This window comes from Ischnura elegans, chromosome 1, assembly GCF_921293095.1.
Source record: "Ischnura elegans chromosome 1, ioIscEleg1.1, whole genome shotgun sequence".
Taxonomy (NCBI): domain Eukaryota; kingdom Metazoa; phylum Arthropoda; class Insecta; order Odonata; family Coenagrionidae; genus Ischnura; species Ischnura elegans.
In genome coordinates this window covers 100,852,610-100,874,556 of record NC_060246.1, presented here as the reverse complement: position 1 = coordinate 100,874,556, position 21,947 = coordinate 100,852,610, and the positions used below count along the sequence as shown (strand labels likewise).

At 37.6% G+C, this 21,947-nt stretch overlaps 1 protein-coding gene across 1 annotated transcript in view; it reads left to right on the top strand.

Annotated features, from left to right (window-relative positions):
• The window catches only part of LOC124167274, a 111,801-nt gene that overhangs the window by 70,671 nt on the left and 19,183 nt on the right, over positions 1-21,947 (top strand). Inside the window, exons 3-7 of the mRNA XM_046545189.1 lie at positions 6,581-6,797; positions 13,898-13,989; positions 15,409-15,538; positions 16,704-16,816; positions 18,196-18,351. Of these exons, the coding sequence (XP_046401145.1) occupies positions 6,581-6,797; positions 13,898-13,989; positions 15,409-15,538; positions 16,704-16,816; positions 18,196-18,351 (708 nt within the window). The remainder of the gene's footprint in view (positions 1-6,580; positions 6,798-13,897; positions 13,990-15,408; positions 15,539-16,703; positions 16,817-18,195; positions 18,352-21,947) is intronic.

The window sequence follows — 21,947 nt, the reverse complement described above, 5'->3', positions numbered from 1 at the left end:
CCGCAGCCTGGAAAGTTTATATATTTTTTGAAAGAGCGTCTGGAGAGGTATATAGTCACCTAGTTACTGTTTTTCAATAACAAGAATATGGAGTGGTCGCCAAGGCTTGAACTATGCGTCATATGCAAGCGCTGTTCTGGACAATTAGTTCTTCAAACTCGCTCAAACTCTTGACCCAAATTGTTAGCTTATGCGACGAATATCTCGAGGACGAACGCCCTCCTATATCTGTGTGTGTGCCTTCGTATGCTGCTGTAATTTAACGTGCAATGATATACGTTTTCCAGGGCGTAGGGGCTCTTTAACAAGGGAATAATACTGTCATTAACCCTGTTGATAGTATTTCCCCTTGCTTTATTAATTGTGAATTTTCTAGGCAAGTCTAAGAAGTAATTTTGACCAGTCTTCAATGGTTATTAAACGTCATTAGGTGAAAAACTCTGATCTTAAACTGAACTCAAACTAAATACGGGGGAAAGGGGCATTTTTCCTGTTCAAAATTGTACCTTAACGATATTTGTTGATGATTTTAACTCATTTTGATGCACATCAACCCTCAGAGGTTTAGCATTGCAAGATTAAATTGCTTTGTCAAGTTATTCTTATATGCTTTGCAAAAGCAATTTTTATCATGTGTAATTCGATGTGCTGGATAGATAGTGATTTCGTTATGTTTAATGTGAGTTAAGGAGGAACGAACTATGTTTACAGCAATGATATTTCCGAACCGAGGCAAGACCTGCATATTTACAGCAAATTATTTGAGCTTAAGACATTAAAAAAAAATTCTTCATAAAAAATTGCTTTTTCGACAGATGATCGAAAGAGAGTCAGCGTTTGCGATTTTGCGCCGAGGTGGGCAGAGGGAAGACTACGGTTGGTAAGAATGGAGATGAACAGAGAAGTGGTCGCGGAAGGGTGCGAGGGAAGCAAAGACTGGAAAGTGGTGGCCTTCCTGTTTTTTGTGCGGAAGACAAATGTGCAAAGTGAATGAGGTGTGTGGTTGAGGACTCCCGAGGAGTGGAATAAGGCGGGTGCGTCTGCGGGAGACAAGGGTGCGGTCTTGGCAGCCGAGGGAGCAGGAAGGTGCGGTGCTATGTACTTGACCCGTGCGCGTGCTTCCCCTCATTCCTACTTTTTTCCGTTTTTTCTTGCATGACCTGTGATTTTTCAAAATTAGTAGTACCTCCGTAACTTCCAAATTTTCGTTACTTTTTACTCCTTCGATATAATTTATGCTTTATACGCCGTTGTGGCTACATCATTTTATTTTTGTATCACTTATGTGCATCAGTGAAAAAGTACTTGCTCTTAAAGTCAAGTTCTGGTTACGTGCGAGGACTACTCTGTACTTGATTGTGGCTTCAGTAAATTGCGGGGATAAACTGACCCGCGTAAATGTATTTTTTCCCATGTGTGCTACTTCACTTCGTTTATAAGTTATTGCATCCTAGTTTCTTCCATGGGTATCATCATCATAAAACTGGCATTGCTAGTACTATTTCACTATTCATTGAGCAGGTAGCTGTGATTCGTTTTTGTTTGTCTATGATAAATTAGTACTAGTACGGCCATATTGTAGAGGAAGATAATTCCGTTCCACGTAGCATTTGTTTTTATTGGGAAAACAGTCGTTAGAGTGAATCTATAAGCCACAGAGACCAATATCACCTCACAAATTTTAGTATATTTAGCATTTGTAGGTTTTATGCATAGTAATTATAACTTTCATGGTATAGAGTTGCCTTGTCTTTAAAGTTTCAATCCGGTCATGGGGAATATTTGCATCTTATCGCACATATAAATATAAAAGTCAGCGCCTTATTCGAACATAAAATGAAATTGTTACGGGTAGAGGCCGTTGAAAAATCCGTCGAAATTTCGCAAACAAAGTGCCAACTTCAGGCACGATGTGACGAGATGAAACCTCAGTCCCGATTTTATCAACTCTCATTATTTGATTGCGAGCATACAGAAAAAAATGGAGATGTCTTGATGGAATAAGCTGCAAACTGCTCGCTGGAACTTGAGCTCATTGCCTCGTGATGGTCGGGAAAATCTGTGCTGTGCGAGAAGGACTAAGAGATGAGATAAAGCCAAAACGTCTCAGTAAAAAAAAGAAGAAAAGTAATCTGGGAGACCTGCCTTCTCCAGAGTGTTCTCATAATAAGAATGGACGGAGACAAGGGCGACGCGGGAGGAATGCAAACATCCATCGCGGGAGAATACTTAAGAGGCGAGATGAAAGAGCGGGGAGGTGGAACCGAGTGAGTGGTGAGTGCTGGGGAGAAAAAGGCAAATACGAACGCGAGAATCCAAAGCTTTCTTGTTCGTTCCAGCCATTCTGGATTTCCGCGCACTCATGAATAAAAATATGAATTCAGACGTGGTGTGTGCTGCATGCTGAAGATTCATATCTTGTCGACTCTTGAATATCCAAGTCAAAGACAATTGTGTTACGTAGGCTGACGATTTTTAGAATTTGTTCTTAAATTCTTCATTCAGCAGCACTGAGGATGATCCCTGAGTCGGTGCTCGAAACGTTGGCTATCATGGATAAATTAACCCGGTTGGAATCCCGAGAAGAAATTACCCGGAATCCTTCAATGCTGCAGGAATCTATTTAATTTTCCCGCAAACATACGTACATCCCGATTTAAAGGGGTTCAAATGTTTCCTCAGGATCAATAATCACACGGCTTAATGCATTAATGCATCCTTGCATGCATCATGCATCCTTATTAAGGAGTAAAGCTAGCTAATTTCGAGGTTGGATCATCAATGCCAGCCAAAACACAGTTAAGTTCCTTTTATTGTGAAACATTTAAGGTAGTTAAGCGAAATAGTCTGGTTTAGTGCTGAACATTTATTTTCAGAATCCGTTGCTTCTGAAATAAATCTCCGTGATTTTGATAGAACACAGAATTGTTGGAAATAACCTAAATTTTTTGCATTGATTTCCCAACATTTCATAAATTTAAGAGAGTATGTACTAGGATTATTTACTATCACTGTATTCCTGTCGATGTAGCTATGAAAGAGCTCACAGCTCTTGATTACGAACAGAGAATTATAACCGATACTTCTCCATAGAGGGATGTATGCATGAGCTATGAAAATGATAATTGTGGACCTTAAATTCTTAAATTCATTTTAATTTCGAAAAAAATTGGTAGCTGCTGGAGTAGAGAACAACAACAAACTTAAACTAGGAACTAACTTGGTCTTCTGTGTTAATTTTATGACCGGCTTTTGGCCTCTAGGAAGGAGCATGAGCATTATTTTCGGGTCATTCTGTGCCGTTAATTACTTGAAGTGTGGGGAACAGAATTATAAGGACTGGTTGGAATTTTTGCTTCGGGATGGGATCTTAAAAAGTATTGTGCAAAAGTGTGGATAAGTCTCTCATCTTTCGCTACAAACTCACAGTTCATGTACTGCCAACACAGCTTTACCGTGTGGAAATCGTGTCGCCCCTGGTCACCCAACTTTAAGTTCTCTGCGAGGGTATGCGTCTTCGTGAAAGGTTCAAAGTGTATGTTATTCTGATTTTTAATCATCACTAAGAATAAAAACTATGATATTAATTGCTTACCTATTTTATTTTGCTTGCAACTCGCAATTTGCAGTATATTTTGTACCGGAGCGGCGTAAATTAATGTACTCGGTGCGTGTTGCAGGCCAACAAATTGAAAAAAAAGTGGCTAGTCCGTCTACTCAAAAATTACCAGTGGATTTTAAAGTAAAAAGTTCAGGGATCAAAGAATTGAGATGTAAGTTGTTGGAGTAGACTCAATGCTACTTTATATTTGGTAATTGGAAGGTAAAGGTAGAAAGAAACAGGAGGTTGAGCAGAAAGGTGCGATTGATTGAGAAGCCGGAAAGGGACTCGAGTGGACGGAGTCAAAAGGTTACTTCCTGCGGGTCCACGTCAAAGTCCAGTGCTCCTTTCCTCCCCTTAAGTCCCACTCAACTCATCCTCACACACTCAGGGGGTCCCTCTTCAGACCACCTCTCCTGCTCCATAGTCCCAAAAATGTGCCCTTCCTTCTCTTCCCTTCTTATATATACATATTTTTTATCGTATTATTATGTTGCCCTCCACTTTTCTTAACGAGGCCCTTAAAAATATGTATACATTTGCCATGTCAATTTATAAATATATGTACTAGGGTTGTTCTGTACACATATTTATTTTCCGGAGTGGGGAAATCTCATCTGATTACCGTTGGGTCTCCTTTGAAATACAAAACGAGGCCACTCTGTGTAGCAAAGGAAACGTTAACTCACCCCCATTTCAGGCTGTGATTTTTCTACCTCAGATAATAATCCCTCGGTGGGTGAATTGTTGATTCTGTTTGCTAATTAGGGTGAGATTTTTGTGAATCTCTTAACTGGTTTTCCTTTGAGGGACGCCATGATGCACCAGCTAGTTCAAATATTTGGCTGGTGGGGGATCGGCCGGGTAAAGGATTCCTATTCTTCTCTTTTGTCTATTCGTCCTTGTAGCAACTTCCTTTTCTCACGGAACAAACAGTTTGATTTCATGAACCCAAGGCGCAGGGGAAGTCTATGTTGATTTTTGAAAAGTTTTAACAAGATGATACCCAGCAACATTTGACGTATCTCTTTTGGCGTAAACAAAGTAAACAATTGCCGTAGAGCCACGGTCTTGAGAGATTTGGTAAATTTCTTCAATATCTATGCACTTTTAAGCAGTGTAAATATTTGCCTTATATTAATGATTAAAATATTCATTAATATCTCTTTAAAGTTAAAGTAGATCCCTGTTTAGCCTGCATCGTTAATGAAATCTATTGGTATTGATTTGGTTGCATAGTTATTCATTGATGGGAAAAATCGAATACTGGAGATTGCAACTGAGTTAATGCTATCGAGTTTGTTTAGTCTTATAACATGGCTGATAGAGTCATCATTTTGATTTTATTTATAATATTTTCTTTATTCCGATCGTAATGCTCTTGTAATTATGTTATGCGTACTAATTTAATCGGAGACAATTTTAGCATTTTGATGTTGAAAAATTGTAGACTCCACGTATTAGTTTGGCACACCTATCCATACTTAACAAGTAAAGCCATCGATACTTTTTTTCTGCAAGCTGAATAATTTCCAAATTTAAAATTTATTTGCTTCTAAGAGCAATGACGATTTACTTTTTGGGCATAAAATATCATATAAATTAAAACTTTCTAATGAACTGAAATGAAGTAACATTGATGTGCCACATTTGTATGGGCCTCAACATCCAGCTCACAACAAGCACACTTCAAATAGTCATACTAAATCTGTATCAGCCATAGGTCTTGTAAGGAATCAACATGTTATATGAAATGGTCATCTGACCACCCACAGGTCATGGGAAGACTTATGATATTAGATTCTTTCTCTTGATTTGGGCACCTATGAGCGGACTGAACTCCGAGATTGAAACTAAAAAGGCATGTGGTTTTGAGGGAAAATGGATACTTTTTTTTCGGGATCGCATCGTTCTATCTGCCCCATATCTTTACTCATCTGGAGCATAGGTGTTCGCCGACGTTTATCACGGCTCCCACGCAGGAGCCAACGACAATAAATCACCAATAAACTCGCTGTAAATCTTCTCCCACGACCTTCACTCCACCTTTAAGATTTAGGGAGGCCCGTGGAGATCGCGCTGAAGGAGAGCATTGCTAGGACCGTCCATTACCGCGAGGCGCCCGGCACTGCCTCCTGTTCATTGCCTGCGCTACTCAGGTGATCGTTTGTCATCCTTGTTACTCGAATCTCTCCATTTTATTAATGACCCATCGGGAAATTTACTGTTATTGCAAAGTTCTCCGTGATTCTACTCGCACACGCGATTAATGTGTGATTTAATTTTTTTAGCATTAGGTATTAAGCTATATAATTTCCAAACGGATGTATTTTGAAATGTTTATTTTATATGTAAAATCTCCCAATCCGTGGGATTAATTTCCTCAAGGTATATGGTAAGTTGTACATGTTACCATTTCATAAATTTTCCGTGTAGATAAATTGTGTAGTTAATGGAATCAAATCAATGGTAACGGATGCCATCTGTTTAATGAAGTAAAGGTGAGTAGTTGACGTTTCCTGCATAAATTCGTAATGAATTTCATATGGATATGCAAGTGTGATCTCTAACCGGGCAATATTTTGCGAGTTATGCGATAACTTTTTAATCGCTGTTGCTTTTGTTTTTTTTCTTGCATATCGTGCAACGTTTGTTTGCTGATGGCATATATTCGTAATGAATTTCATTAGATAAGCAAGTATGATATGTAACCGTGCTATGTTTTGCGAGTTATATGATAACTTTTTCATCGCTGTTGTTTATTTTGCATAGGTATCGTAAACGTTTCTTTGTTTAAAATCGAACACTGTGTTTTTATCAACTTTTCATGCGTATCCTAATTTATTAAATCTTTGTAAAGCAACTCTTGACCATAAAATCATGGTCTACAGTTTGTCTGTATATTGTTTCCTGAGACCAGTGAATTATCTTCCGGTGAAGAGACTGCATATACATCCCATTCTCTGCGTTTTTTGCCAGATCCGTACGCACTGCACCTACCCGTGCGAGTGCCCGCCGCCGGGTGCTTTGCAGTGTCCGGAGAACGTGTCCGTGGTGCGTGACGGGTGCGGGTGCTGCGAGGTGTGCGCTCGGCAGAGGGGAGAGCCATGTGACGGCAACGCCCTCTGCGACCCGCGGAAAGGACTCGTCTGCGAATTCCCCCCGGAAAAGCCCTTCGGACCCGGACAGTGCGAAGGTAAGACAAACGGATCATCACTGGTTACGCATCTGAGTATGGTATAAACCATCTCTTCTTATGGTTGAAAGAGTAAAGCCTTATTCACAACATCTTCACTTTTCATGATAATATATAGGACTTAAAAATATATTATATAATCACACAAAGGACTTGAATTGATCATATGGTAACATTTTTAGTTATCAATAGCGCGGATGGACTTTGTTTTATTCTGCCATGACTCGCCTTTGTTAAAGCTGAGCCTCCTTGTGACGAAAAAACTTGACCTTCACCCACACCCCACTTTGTGTTCTGTTTTATATCATCGGTATTCATTTGTTCATTTTTCATTTGTTTGGCCTCTACATTGGATATATAACTTGTCTGAATTTAAATTTAAAACTTACATTGAACTTAAAAATTTACACCGAATATAAATCTGAAGCATAGATAAATATAAACCATAAAAAACACACAGATTCAGGAGGAGATGCCTTTTTGAAGCTGCCTCTTGAATGATCAGATGGAAATTGAGAGAGATCTAGGAAATAGTGTTGAAAAATGTAGGAAGTCTGTATAAAAAGTGATCTCGGGGAGAGAGAAAGACGGAATTTAGGAAGGTGCAGTTGGTGGTTAATGCAAAAGGCGCGGAAGGGGGTGCGGAGTGAAAAAATGGGAGTAGGTATTTCTGAGGATCGGTACTTGCGATTTAAGGGGTTGTAAATTGATGAAATATCATATATATTTTTGCGAGTAGATATTTGCGCCACTGATGGGGTAGATATTATTAGAAGAATTACGGAGGGTAGGAACGCGGTGTCGGATAACTGAAAGAAAGAAATTGAGAGGGCATTCAAGAATTTTCAAGTTGGAGAGACAGGCACTGGAGTAAATCACGGAGCAGTATTCGAGGATTGGGAGAACGCAGGAATTTAATATAGCTCTCATGGCAATAGGATCAGTAAATATAGTAAATCTATAAAGAACTCCCTCGACTGACATGGCCTTCGATTTTATTTCATTGGGGTGCGAAAAAAAGAGAGTTTGAGGTAAAAAGTAGCACCCGTATTATTTAGTAATAGAGTATGTGGTTTAATCCTCTATCTTATTTTTCTTTCTTCTTCTGGGGCTCTGTACTAGGTCATTGCAGTCATATCGGCCGACGTTTCGAAGAACGACCTGTTTTCCATTATCGAGGCGTTTTAATGTCTCAATGTAGAATTTTACACTCATTTGAATTAAATCGTGACATGTTCAACAATTTAACTCAGATGTAGTCTGATTAGTTTATGTTCTTATAAATATTTATGTAGCCTTCACGGGAAATCAGCCGGGTCAAGATTGACATTGCTGCCATCGTTTTCAGGGCGAATGACGATGGCAGAGAAGGCCATTGAAACTTTGGCAGCAATGTCAATCTCGACCCGGCTGATTTCCCGTGAAGACTTCATTAACAAGATTCGCCGGGAAAGTACCATATTCTTCAATATTTATGTTCTTTCCTTACATTTTTCGTGCAATTTATTATAGCTGTCCAATCTTGCTTAAATGAAAGTCATTATCACATTTAAAATTTTTTAACATCAGACGGAGTTTATTTGTCTAACTCGCCAACTCGGTGAATTCAGTTCAGTGTACAGTCCTACAAGGAGACGGTTACACGCGTTGATTATAGAAAAAAAAAAGTTTTCCGAAACTTCGGCCGATATCACTGAAATACTCTGGTTTGGAGCCCGAGAATTAAAATCATTTATAACTCTTCTTATGTTTGCAAGAGTCAAGCATATGTTAAAAGCTACTTCAATTTTCTTATCTAAGCGATACTAAAGATTTCAAGACTCAAATTGAGCGTCTATTGATTCAAAATAACTTTTGATGGCGTTGCTCGGCTTGAGAAAGTCAGTAGCTGAGAAAAACTCGGATCTCTTACGAAATTAACCGCAGCATGGCTTTTAGTTTTGCCTATCGGAAGAGAAAAATACCATCGTTAGTAATCTGAAATTGAATTTATGTTTTATGCCCTGTTTTTGCTTTGATTGAAAGAATTAGTGATTAAATGGTCTGGTTCACGATCAAGTCAAGTAACGCTGAGTTACGTTGTTTTGAACGGGATGCATCTCATTGATACTAATTGCAATATTACTATACAAAGTTCCACTAAAACTATTACCTAGCTCGAGCAGTAGTGTCACTGTTGAAGGTAGTTAGGTACTCAATAACTCTTTGTACTTGTTATATGTAGCCAGATACTTATATGCTCATGTGATGTTGGTGCTTAAAACCATTTTCAGATCCGTTTTTATTTATAAAACATTTTATCTACATGTATGCAACGAGTCAATACATTATAAGACATTGTTTTTCAACTGAAATTATTGTTCCAGGATGGGATAAAAAACATTCACATTTTATCCAACACTATGCATTGTGCATGTAAAAATTCTGAAAAAAATTTGATATGTAAAAAAAAGAGAAGGAAACCAAGAGTGAAGTAAATTGTGAGAAGTAGATTACAAATACTTTACAGCTTTTCCGACTCTACTTTAAATTTAAAATAACAACCCAAATATCAATTGACGCGGTTTCTAAAATGTCATTTCCTTTCATGGTTTTTACCCACGCACGTTACATATTTTTTCACAAGAAATTCACAGATCTACCTATGCAGCATTTTCCCCTGGTTTAATTTCTGTCATTATAACTTACCCTTACGCAGTCACTCTTTTCCTCTTCCACCATCCTATTTTTTCTCATTCTCTTACCTTACGAGAAAATAGTAGGATAATAAGTTTCCATCTACTCCCTTGGTACTCCCTCCCAGCCTCACTAATGTAATCTAGACTCGCTCCAACTCCTTCATTCCTCATTATTATCTACCCTGGCCATTTATTGTATTGTCTCCTCTTTTTTTCTCTCGCCTCTTGAGTTAATTCGCCGGAAATTGCAATTTTTGAGAAGAAAATGAAGGCCCCTGTTGACTGAAAATTTTCTCTCTATTGGGCAAGAATGAATGAAGGCACACATTAAATTTATCTCTTTTTCACTTCTATTTTTCACAAATTCCTACAAAAAGTGTCATTGTTACGTTTTCATTTCATGAAAATATGAGCAAAAACTGTAATACTACATAAAAGATCCTGTACCTGGCACGTGGTGCTAATGTATACTATAATTAAAGCTTTGTTAATAAAATATAACCTTGAAAGGTGAAATACAAGTCAATGTTTCAAAATTATATTGATATTGACGAAATACTAATAATATTTTCAAAAAGGAAACTTCCATCATGCAAAATCTTAGGCTGAAAAAAGAGCAAAATAAAATAGAGAGTTATTCTGACAACTATTATTGCGCTAACATTAAAAATTGTTGTGAAATAGTGCAATTTCAAGTATGGGAAAAAATATTATTTTATAAATCTATGTTGATATTCTATGTAAATATCTGAACTCAATTAAATCTATTCTAATTGAATCTACGTTAATATATAAACCCAACAGATGTTGTTGATAGGGCTCAGGGGAATAATGACATTTTATCATGATATTTTTATTTGTGAATATTATTCTTCACGAGAATTATATCTTGTAGGTGGTCTTTAATCTTGTTTCTATGTGAAGTTGATATCGCCGTTATCGACTCTGGTTACAATTTACCTCAAACATACGAGAAAAAATGATACGGTGGTGGAATGATCAAATCTCAGATGATATATGTTAATTATTTTGTTTGTTTCCTCGGAATAATTCCGTTGATATTTCATACACAATCAATCAATTATCATAATTTATATTTTTTGTTTCTCTTTGGGCCTCAATGGGTTGGAACATACACTTAGGATTATAATTTTACTAAATATTTGGAATTCCAAAAAGTGACTATCCTAATTGTTCGCGTGTGCACACGATTTCCAAAACGATTCCTTTACCTTTATTAATGCATGTATTTTTATAGCCTGAGAGGTAAATTCTGAACTAAAGACTAGCAGTATGGCAATTAAAACAAGAATTACGTTGCGAAAGGATTTTTAAATCATTTATTAAACGAGAAAGATTTATTCTTATATAGTTTGTGAATGTGAAAGTTCTTAATTATTGGTTAATATTATATAATGTGCGTGAATATAAATCCAGACAGATTAAAATAATGACGAAGGACTGGAAAAATGGGTGATCGGCTTCCAAAGTAGCAAGAAGGGCAGTTTATTTTCAATTTTTCATGTTTGAAGACCCTTCTCCAAGATATTCTGTTGCGAAATATTTATTTCACCATTAGGATGAGGGAACTGCAGAAGTGAGCACCATAAAAGGTTCCCAAAATTCTTGTGGAAAGCAAGGAATACACTGCACCTCATATTCAGTCTTGTACGGTCTCCTTATCTCCTCTTTTTTTTTACTTACTGCCGTTTCACCCTCTCACCGATATCGCTACCAGTCAATTATTCACCATCACTTTTTCATTTCCTCCGTATCTTTGTGCCCCAACTCCAAAGAGCTCGAGATACTGGCACCTCTGCCACCCTGTCCCATTAAACCCCACTTGCCCCATTGAAACTTCTCCCCATTCAACATTCCGTGAGAAGGAAACCATGCGCCAAGCAGCGCTGCTATCGCTTATATTCCCTTCCGCTGACTAATGGCTGTCGATCATCTTTAGCGTCTATAGACTGTGTTCCTCGCGTGGAAACGAACGAACCCCTGCCTAACTCGCGCCGTCTCGTCTTGTTCTCTCCTCGCCCGCTAGAACGGTTTCCGTCTCCGCTGCCGTTCCGACGGTTTTACGGTCCATTTGACTCTATCAGAGGCAGGGAGTTTTCCCCGATAGATTTTCGTTGAATTTGTTTCCATCCGTTGATAGTTTTTTTCTCTCGTCCACCCTGTCTGGCAAAAGTGATTTCGGGTCTAGTACTTTTTGAAGGAAAAGAGCTTGTGTCACTAAGTGTATTTCTCTAAAGTGTGAAACCTCCTTGCCGCTCATAGGCATGTTTGCCTGAGCGAGGAATTTGAGGAGAAAAACTTAAGAAAAATTTATTTTATAATACCCCGTTTGCCACTTATTATTATTCGTCCGAATTAAAATAAATGCTAATCCTCATCGATGTTACTGTTGTGATTTTTTAGCAAATCCGTTAATGTATATTCTAAGGATTTTTTACTCCAATACTTCAAAATTTTTATAAAAAATGTAAGTATATTTTTCGGCAGAGAGTGAACTTGCTTTTTGGTAAATAGGTATTTTGGTAATTACTCGTTATGGTAGTATCAGTGCTTATAAAAGGGATTTTCGTGATGAGGCTCAAGTGATGCTAACAGGTCGCATGCACTAATGCTAATGAAAATGCAAAACAAATATTTTTTTGTTCTCTCAATTGTTATATTTACGGATGCTTTGCGGAAATAGAATGCACTGTACAAAGCCATCAATAAGAGCCACACTATTTACAGCATGACAAAATATTGGCTCTTGGTCACTTTTGGGGTACTGTAATGGCCTAGTGGGTGAACTAATTGAGTGCTAATCGGGGGATCTCGGGTCCATGCCCCGGGTATTATTTTTTATTGACTGATTCGAAAGATTATTACTCCTGAAGTACGTGTTTCACGCTTTTATATTTTTAAATGACGATTTCTATTTTTCGCGATTAAATGAAAAGTTAAAATTTTCAAGCGCGCGAAAACGCGACGGCCAAGTATGAATGCTGGGAAAACTCCCTGTGACGTCATTCTGGTTCCCGCTGCCGCAAGTGAGGTGACCTTGGAGGGAGGCTTTGAGCGCTGATACGATGCAGGATGCTAGCAGGTAGCAGAGTACCCTGCTAGCAGGTAGCGCTTGACTTAAATAAGGATTATTAGTACCTTATCAAACGAAGGAAGCTTTCCGACCTTAGCCAGTTTTAATAGGTGATTATTAAGAGACGTTTCCCTGAGCTCTGTGCCTCATGCATGCATTGGTAATCTCAGACGATTTAAAACTTCTACCTACTCGTATAGAAAATAGGTCCCTGTGACGTCACTTGGAGTGGCATCGCATGGGCGCCAATCTGGCCTTTTTCAAATGAGGATAAAATTGACGATTGCCATTCGTCTAAACCGGTATTTCTAAAACCAAATAATTTGTATATTATGAATACACTAATGGTGGGTAACGAATCGCAATCAATGCCTTTCGTTTTCTTTGATGAAGGAAACTACCCTACTGCAAGGTGGTCCAAGGAAATGATCTATCTCCCCTACCCTGAATGTGTGAAGGTAAAACGACCGTGGTCTAGTCTGGGTTGAACTCAACCCTCACTTAATTAAACCAATCTTCGGGCTAAATCACTAGGGTCTTTTGATTGTATATTTTGTTCGTATTTTTTTCTTGGAGGTGACCAGTAAAATCTCAGAATGCCAATTATCTGTATATTACTCATTCCTTAGGTGGCTTTATAGTGGCCCTCTAGGTGGTTTCTATGCGTAGTTGTTAACCCAAAACTTTTTACCTATCACACTTTTCCCGATTTCTACATTTCGACGGTGAATTACCCGTTGGCGGCATTTTAATAATTTATACTGTTGTCATGAGGTCAAAAACTGTCATGGAAAGAAAACGCCTCTTTATTATAATATTCATAGGGCGGAAATAAGTTAAATCCATTTATAGAAATGAAATTTTAATAATTGATACTGTTGTCATGAGGAAAACAACTGTGGTGGCAAGTTTCTAAGATGAAAATTCCTCTTTATTATAATATTCATAGAGCGGAAATACGTTAAACAATTTATAGAAATGAATGAATTATTAGATAAAGCCATTAAAAATACGCTTGGCACCTAAAATTGATTAAATTTTGCCTTCTCTTTGTTTTATTTCGAAGAATTCAGACGCATTCTACGGCCATGACAAGATAATATATCCTCTAACCACAAGGGAAAAGATATATGAACTAATTTTCTAGTGTTTTACCATGCTTTTTATATTGTTTCTACTACGTAAATTTTTATCCTTATCTGAATATATTGCTGTTTACGGTCCATCAATTAGTACTGATTAAAACTTTCATCTAAAACTATGAAATTTGAATGATTATAATGAAAATAACGGATTGCTTTCCTTATTTCTTTATTTCCGTAATGCAGTTATAAAGGGGCTCCCATGCACTGTCTTCAACAAGACTTACGACAACGGGGAATCATTTTTGCTGGATTGCAGAACCCAGTGCACATGCCAGGTAAGCTGACATAAAACCAATGTGATATTTTTGTCCTCCGATTCCAATCCCCCGGAGGTTAACCGTGATATGCCTATATTAAATGGTTTCAGGTGAACAACTTACGACACAACAATTTTTACAGCTAAATTTATGGAACAAAGAAGAAACTGTATCCCCAATTTGAAGAGAAATTTCCATAATTCATGATATCAAAAGTACAAATTGAGCGAAAAAGTACAATTTGTGCATTAAGGGTGACTCCATAAGAGTTATCACCGTGGGTATTCCCGGTATACTTAAATAAAAAGTACATTTTATACCAGTGGAGTAGCCAGGATTTTGAAATTGCGGGGGAGGGGATTTACCGGAGAATTCTGGGCCCTTCCGGTGTGCGTGGAAAAAATCCCAGAGCAAAGGGGGGTCCGAGGAAAACATTGGCATTTTTTATATTGAAAACAGGATTTTTATGACTCAAAAAGGGTAATTTTGCACGAGTATTTATGAAAATGTTTTTAATGAGCCATTTTCCTCGTTTTTGTTTCCTCTTTTAAAGGCTCGAGGGGGGGTTTGTAAGCCAGAAACCCCCCCCCCCCCCATGGCTACGCCAATACTTTTTGCATGAATTCATGGTTTTATTTTATAAAATATCTCTTATTGAACAATAGTCGCCATGTTATTAATAGTTACCCACATTTAATAGATTTCATTTATACCTTTTGTAATATACAACGCTTTATCGGTCATAATCTCTTTTGGTTCTTGAAGGCTATAACTATTCTTGACTTGTACGAACAATTAGAATGAAAATCTATGAGTGTGAAACGCTAGGTAAATTTAATTCCATAATCGGTCTGTGTGTTTCATCAAATATTTTTTATATCCGTTTTTGTGCACTTCTTTGCCATTTTATGTATCCTATTTTTTTCTTATTCCACTTCTTTAAGCAATTGTGAATTTTATTTTAATGTGTATATGATTCATTCAGTATTCAGTAATCTTTTCGTATGATGTAATATGTCATACTTAAACAATTTTACGAATTACACGTTACAGATAAATGATATCGTAGTAATTTTTATGCGACAATACATGTACAATACTAGTATACATTTTGAGTTATTGCTCTTTTAAAAAATTAATATTTACCCTCAACTTTCTAAAAATCTGAAGGGAACTCTTAAAATTTTCCGTGAAAATAATCGCAGTATCGGCTTCAGATGCTCGGATTCCTTTCAAAGAGGTAAAGTATGAAAAAACTCTACTTTTTGGTTATAGTAAATTTTTGGTAGATTTCACTGGTATTATCGTCCATATTTCACTTTTATGTAGACTTTCCTAATACATAATAAGTTATCCTTTAATCGTAAAAGTCTCGTGTTTATGGTACAAATATTTGTTCGTGAGCATTATAATCAGTCAATCAGTTTTTATTTTCAGAATGGAACGTACGCATGTGCCTCACTCTGCCCGCAGGAGAGCATATCTCCAAAGGGGACGTGTCTTCATCCTAGGCTGGTTGAAGTTCCTGGACAATGCTGCCGGGAGTGGATGTGCGACTCTTCAAACAGTAAGTGAAAACACACTTGCAGAGAATGAATGTAGGGATTTAATTTCAACTACACATTCGTGAGCGGCTTAACTATCTTTGATTTCACAGTCAAGAGACGGAATAAAATCATTTTGTTAGGTTATTTAGGTGATGGAGGGCAGGGGCGCAGCTAGGAATTAAGGCTAGGGGGGGTTTTAGGCGCAACTAATACTTACGGGTGTGGGGGTATTGTATACCCACCAGGGTAAGCAGGAGTTGCGGGGGCCCTCCTCCAGAAAAATTTGAAGAATAATGGTTCAAAATGGCGAGTTTTACGGCTTTCTGAGGGATATGTTATAAGTCCTATCTTTATTCTATAAGTAATACTGATCCAGATAAGTAAAATGGATTAAAGTTTAAAATTTCTCTGAGCTCTGGGGGGGGGGGGGGGTTTGTCCCCCAAAACCCCCGTCGCTGCGCCACTGATGGAGGGTATGTCAGCATGAAGTATTTTATCTTTCCATGTGCCAACGTTTCACTTTTTATTGAATCATGATCAGGGCCAAAAATATTCAACATAAAGCGATAATAACTAATAAAAAACCTTTAATAAAGCAGCGAAACAATGTTGCAAGGAAGATAAAGTAATTTATCTTGATTTACCCTCGATAACCTGAATAACCTAATATAATATTGTGGTCAAGATAATCCCCTTTTATAGTTAGTCATAATAACCTCGGAACACTGATATTTGAAAAATCATATTCATGTACTTGCCCACCTCTTTGTTCCAAATTGGTGCTCCTTGTCATATGATTTCTTTAAAAAATGGTCCAAGTGGCACTTAATGAATATCAAGATGATATAGGTGCATAAAATGTACATAATGTGTCACCTCATTTCGGTATTTGCTTGTACTTAATTTTTTCTATTTAAGGAGGGTTAGTGACCATCTTGCCTCTTACATGTACATATGAACTGGGATTCCTCTAATTTTTCCAGTTTAAAGTTTACAATAAAGCATTGGTTTTCCTTGCAGACAATTCTTTATACAGAGTTTAGTTAATGTTTGCCGCGAATAGGTTTCACTATTCACCGTGACTTATAACTATAACCTTGGAATTTAATGATAGTAGGAAGATTGATGAAATATATTAGAATTTTGTAGGATCTTGTCACTGATTATCTTTCGTTTATTTTGCAGTTATGAGGCCGCCTCTTCCGTGCACCCGGCGTTTCACTGCGTGGTCCAGCTGTTCGTCCCCTTGTGGCCTTGGACTCTCCACCAGGGTCGCGTACAATGACACTGAAATCGACGTGAGTCCAAACAGTCCCCTTGCCACTTTCACCCTTGTGATTTTTTTAGTCGACTGAGGAAGGGAATGAAAGGGCATAATTTTGGAAACATGTCAAACACAGAACATTAATCAAGTGTATATTCTCTGCATAACGAATATTTCAGCCGTGAAATTAACGGAAACACTATCAGTGACCGTATGTTGCTTACCCTTTTCTGTGAGCCTTCAACGGTAATGATTTAATTTTGAAACTATGGGAGAATAACTTGAAAATTCGTACATAAATTATTGCAGATGTAAAAAAATGTAGCAATTATTTTACAAAAAGATCTAGGTTCAGCATGTATGTGCAAAATTGAAAAACTGTTTGGACAGTTATGGTGAATATACGTAACGAAAGTGGATTGTTTAATTCCCTGTGCGTCGTCTAGTTTTTCATTATAATGATTATAAACTAATCTGAATTTGGCTGTGAATATTTTTGTTAGAAATTTTCTTTTTATTCCTTTTAGTGCCTCTTGCATGGTTATATTCTTTTCTCTCTTAACGTAGAAATGTAACCATGAAATTACTAAGAGGAACTAAAAATCTTCCAGATGAAATATACAAATAAATGGTAATTTATTACCTAAAGCATTTGAGAAAAATTAATTCAATATGCTCTCTAAAGCATGCTTAAAATCGGCAAATAGCAATCACTGCGTAAATTTTTATCTGAATTTATTCAAAAGCAACTGGTTTTGACATTCGCGGATTGCTTTTTATTGAAAATTCTGCTGACGTTGAAATGGGTTTGGAATGTTATAATTGTAAAAAATGATTGTTTGGCTTATTTTTTGCTGCTGCATTATTTTGCTTAAAAATCTCCTATTTTATCCAATTGCAATTAATTAGATATTTAACTTTTTCGGGGGAAAATGATCGGTTGATCTCTCCTTGCAGTTAATTAGAGATTAAATAATTAATAGAGAGACCTTATTTTGCTTAACAACCACCCTATTATGAGGTAATAATTGATTTGATGCATGACTATTCAGATTGATAATTACCGATAGATTTCTATATGCAGTAGATTGTAGATGAGTTTTTTTATCATGTATTTGAATTAATTTTTATAATTTTGATGCTTAACTATTCGGGAATAAAACATTGATTGACTTCTCTTTTCTTTTGATGCTACAGTCTCTTAAATCACTTTCTTTGATAAACTCGGATATTAAAATATTCCAATGTAGCGTAACCTTAATTGGTGTTGCCCTGTACTGGGAGAGAAAACAAAAGATAACCAAATCGAGGCGTAGCCGCGGCTCTTTTGGACGGCTCGCATTCACGACAATTTTTTTCCTCTCTCTCTTAACCCAAATGACATCTCGTGTTCCTCTTGTGTTTCGGCCGCAGTCGTACCTGTCGTCGTCGGAGAGCGACTGTGGCGCCTCAGGTGGCGTGGAGGTGAGGCTGTGCCAAGAAAAAGCGTGTGTGCCCGAGGACAATAGCGTGCTCAATCCACTCATGCCCCAGTTGACGCCCATTAAGGCGCGACATCATCATGTTCGGGTGAGTCCAAAAGCTTTTGAGTGACGCACGCAGTGTATGTCGCCCTAATGCATGCATGTAAACCCAGCCACCGCGTCTCGTTTTGAATGCCGTGCAACGAAGGAAGGGGGTCGCCCCCCCAGATGGTGATCATGGTGATGATTATATTCCGTCCTCTCCTTGGCTGGCGTTGTTTCAGCGAAATGCCGTCGGATCCGACATTGTTGTCTCGCTTTATTTAATGAGATTAGTCTTTGGCAAAGGGATAACCGTGACCCGACCGTATTCCATCGTCGTTGCATGCTACCCGGTCGCACGAGCTAACGCTGTGCCGTTTGTCAAGAGAGTTTCGTCACTCAACTGCATGCATGCATGCATGGATATGAAAGAAAAAAAACTTAAAATTTTAGCACTATTTGTAGTTTACTACTTTATCCACGTCGCGCAGCGGGCCGAAATAGAAGCAAAACATTATTTTACCGGAAAAAATTATTTTATTCACTTTTGATTTAGGAAAAAACGATTAATTTTCTAATAAAAGATTAGTTAGTGAACGCATAGCTTAAATAATTTTATTCCTCAGTCAGAGTCATGGAGTCAGAAAAGGGGAAAGTGATGCCTTCCGCAGTAATTTCCCCTAATTTTTAATTGCTATTGGTCTTCAAAACAATATTGTGGACTATATACTAAAATAAATAAGTTACATTTCATCTCTACATTACTCAAATCGCAAAAGCTTCATTGATATATCAATACGAAAGACTCCAGCGATTTTTGGCTAGATTTTTATTCAATTTCAGCCCACTGTGCGTCGTATTTGTGGATAAGGGTTTTTTTCTGAAGAGCCTTTTACAACGGAAATTGGCTAATTTAAGTGCACAGTGAACATGAATAAACAGACATCCAACATGCTTCATTTTCTGTTTTGTTTGAAGATTTTCCTACTGTTGAACTTGAATTTGCATTTTTTGTCTAGTAAAGAGAGGATGAGATGTGTGTGTTACTAAGAGATGGTATGCATTTGTGATGTATGTGTTGGTCTCGGTGGAGGCGAGATAAAGTCCTCGCCTAACCGATGATCGTGGGTTCGAGTCCCTCCTGGGTAGGTTCTCCATCAGGATATGGTTGTTTGTGTTCGTCCCGTGTTACTTGTTGTCGATTTCCTGATGTGAAGATCTAGTTGAGCTGTGTTAGGGGTAGATAAGGTAAATGAAAAATATAAAATTGGAAGGAATTATTTACGTGCAATTTAGTTTCACTGAGTTTGGCTCTTAGCAACTTTTTATCAAATGATAAACAAATATATCGTACTGATTATCAATTATCAATTCTGATGTTATTTGTTATTATATAAGTTAAAATTGTTTTAGCTAGTCCATATTTTGAAAATTTCTCGAATTAATATTTGCTAGATTCCATCTATATGACAATCTAATTTACAGCCGTAAGTGCTCTTTTTTTCAATTTCTCATCCCAGTCTGCCGTAAATTATTTATTGTATCTATGCGCACTGCTAATTTTCTTCCGTTATCGTGAATCCTTCCAATATTTCTTTTTATTATCCAATTTCACCAAGCAGGGAAAAAATTTAAGAGGCTATCCAGGGACGTGGATAAATGATACTCTGTTGCACACCATTATCATTTTTACGTGTTAGCTTGAATGTCTTTGGGAAAAATTCTGGCCCTGGTCTCTATCTCCAACTCATCCAGAACCTCGCTTTCGAAATTTTTCCCTCGGAGTGGTGGAGCGGGGAAGAATGAACGAAAGGGAATTAGAGCCTCGGTCGGACCGCGTTTTACGATATCATTTCCTTAAAACGCGCTTTCCCTCATCGGCGGTAAAGATTCGGACTCCCCCCCCTATTTTTATTAGGCTCTTCTCTCTTTTCAAAATGGCGAGAAAATACTGGAGGTGTTCGCGCTGTGAGAATGGAGAAAGCGAACCGGACACAAAGGAAAAAAAAACGATGAGGTATTTGAAATTTTGGGTGAGGAGTGGGAGCTTCTGAAGGGGTCATAAACGGCGTATACATAGGTTTCAGTTAGAGCGAGTGTCGTGAGAGTACATTTTGAAATTTAAAAAAAATCGAAACTTTCTTTCTTTGCAATGAATTAATGCAGACTGTTTTGTAAATGTATGGATAAAATATCTTGCCAGTGGTGTAGCTTTCTACGGGGTGGAAACTTAGACGCCGAAGAAAGACGGTGAAAAAAGGATGGAGGCGTTTGAGATTTGGGTACTTCTAGAAGAGATACGTAATGCAAAGAGGATTTGAATAATGCGAGTACCAATTAGGGAAAATATACTAAAAATCACGTTCGAAGGAAGAATGCTCGGTAAGGGGGAAAATAATAGCGTTTATGGACAATGTGAAAGGTCACATGCCGTATTTGGAATTACAGAGGGAAATTCAATGCTAAAGAGTGTGAAAGACCGATGCGATTGGCAATCATGTTCATGAAAATCTACTCTAACCGGAAGAATACTCAATAATAATGCTGTGAGAAGGAAAAAGAAGGAAAAAAGACAAGATTGGATACATTTTGAAGTTTTGTGAGGAAGATTTGCGTTCATGGTTAATTGGATAGCCGCTGCAATCTAACAAAAACAAGCCAAAGTGGGAGGGAAAGTTAGTGCAGGAAAGACTTGGGTAGCTCGCAAAACGCTCCATGTCAGCCCAGTATCATTGGTCGAATAATTTTTTAACCCATTTTCCGCCGTCACTATTTCCTCCTCCGCCATCTTCCAGCTTCCACGAACACCTCTATTATTCTTTTCCGTGTGGTGGGTGAAATTTTCCTTGCGGTTACTAACGTCGTTCCTGCTGGCTTATTTCATTTCCCGTGAGGAGGGTGAGATTCCGGGAAATTAGGTGCGTAGGGGTTTACTAGGAGGGAAAGGAGACATAAAACTTGCCTAGAAAAGGATGTAGCGTAGGGGAAAGTGGGTCCATAAGCTATCAGAAGTTGCCCTTTCACCGTGACATTACGGCGATTGGCTACAAAATGTATGTTCGTGACGAGAGTTTATGAGATGGTGCTTTCACTATGGATGGGTGTGATAATGCCAGTCACATGAAATTTTTACGGGGTTGGGGAAATTTTTAATGTTCAATCACAGTTTTTCACCAAAATATAAATGTAGTTTATCTTCAGCGTATGTATGTATTTACGATCTTGTGTAACCTGCTTTTAACTCACAAATTAGAAGCTAATTAAGTCCCAATTATTACCCTCTTTGAATTTATTTGCATTCACGTCTCCTTAGACTATAGATAGTGCTATTTTTTCTTATGGGACGGTTATGTTTTGATGTGGATTTATTTCTTGGTAGGTGCTCCTATAAATATCCTTTGAACCATAGCCTCCGAGAAAAAAGTTGTATATTTAGATTGAAATTGATTATGGTTGATTTTTAAATAAACAATTCCTCATAAAAAATTATCCCCCCCTCGTCTTCCACTTCAATCTTATATTTTCAATTTTTTTTAAGTCGTGAAAACGTTTCATATTGTCTCTGGCAGTACCAATATTTTTTCCTCATTTTTTCCATCCATCTTTACTGCAACTTCCATCTTTACTGATTCAAGCATCGACCTGTGGGGTAAATATTTT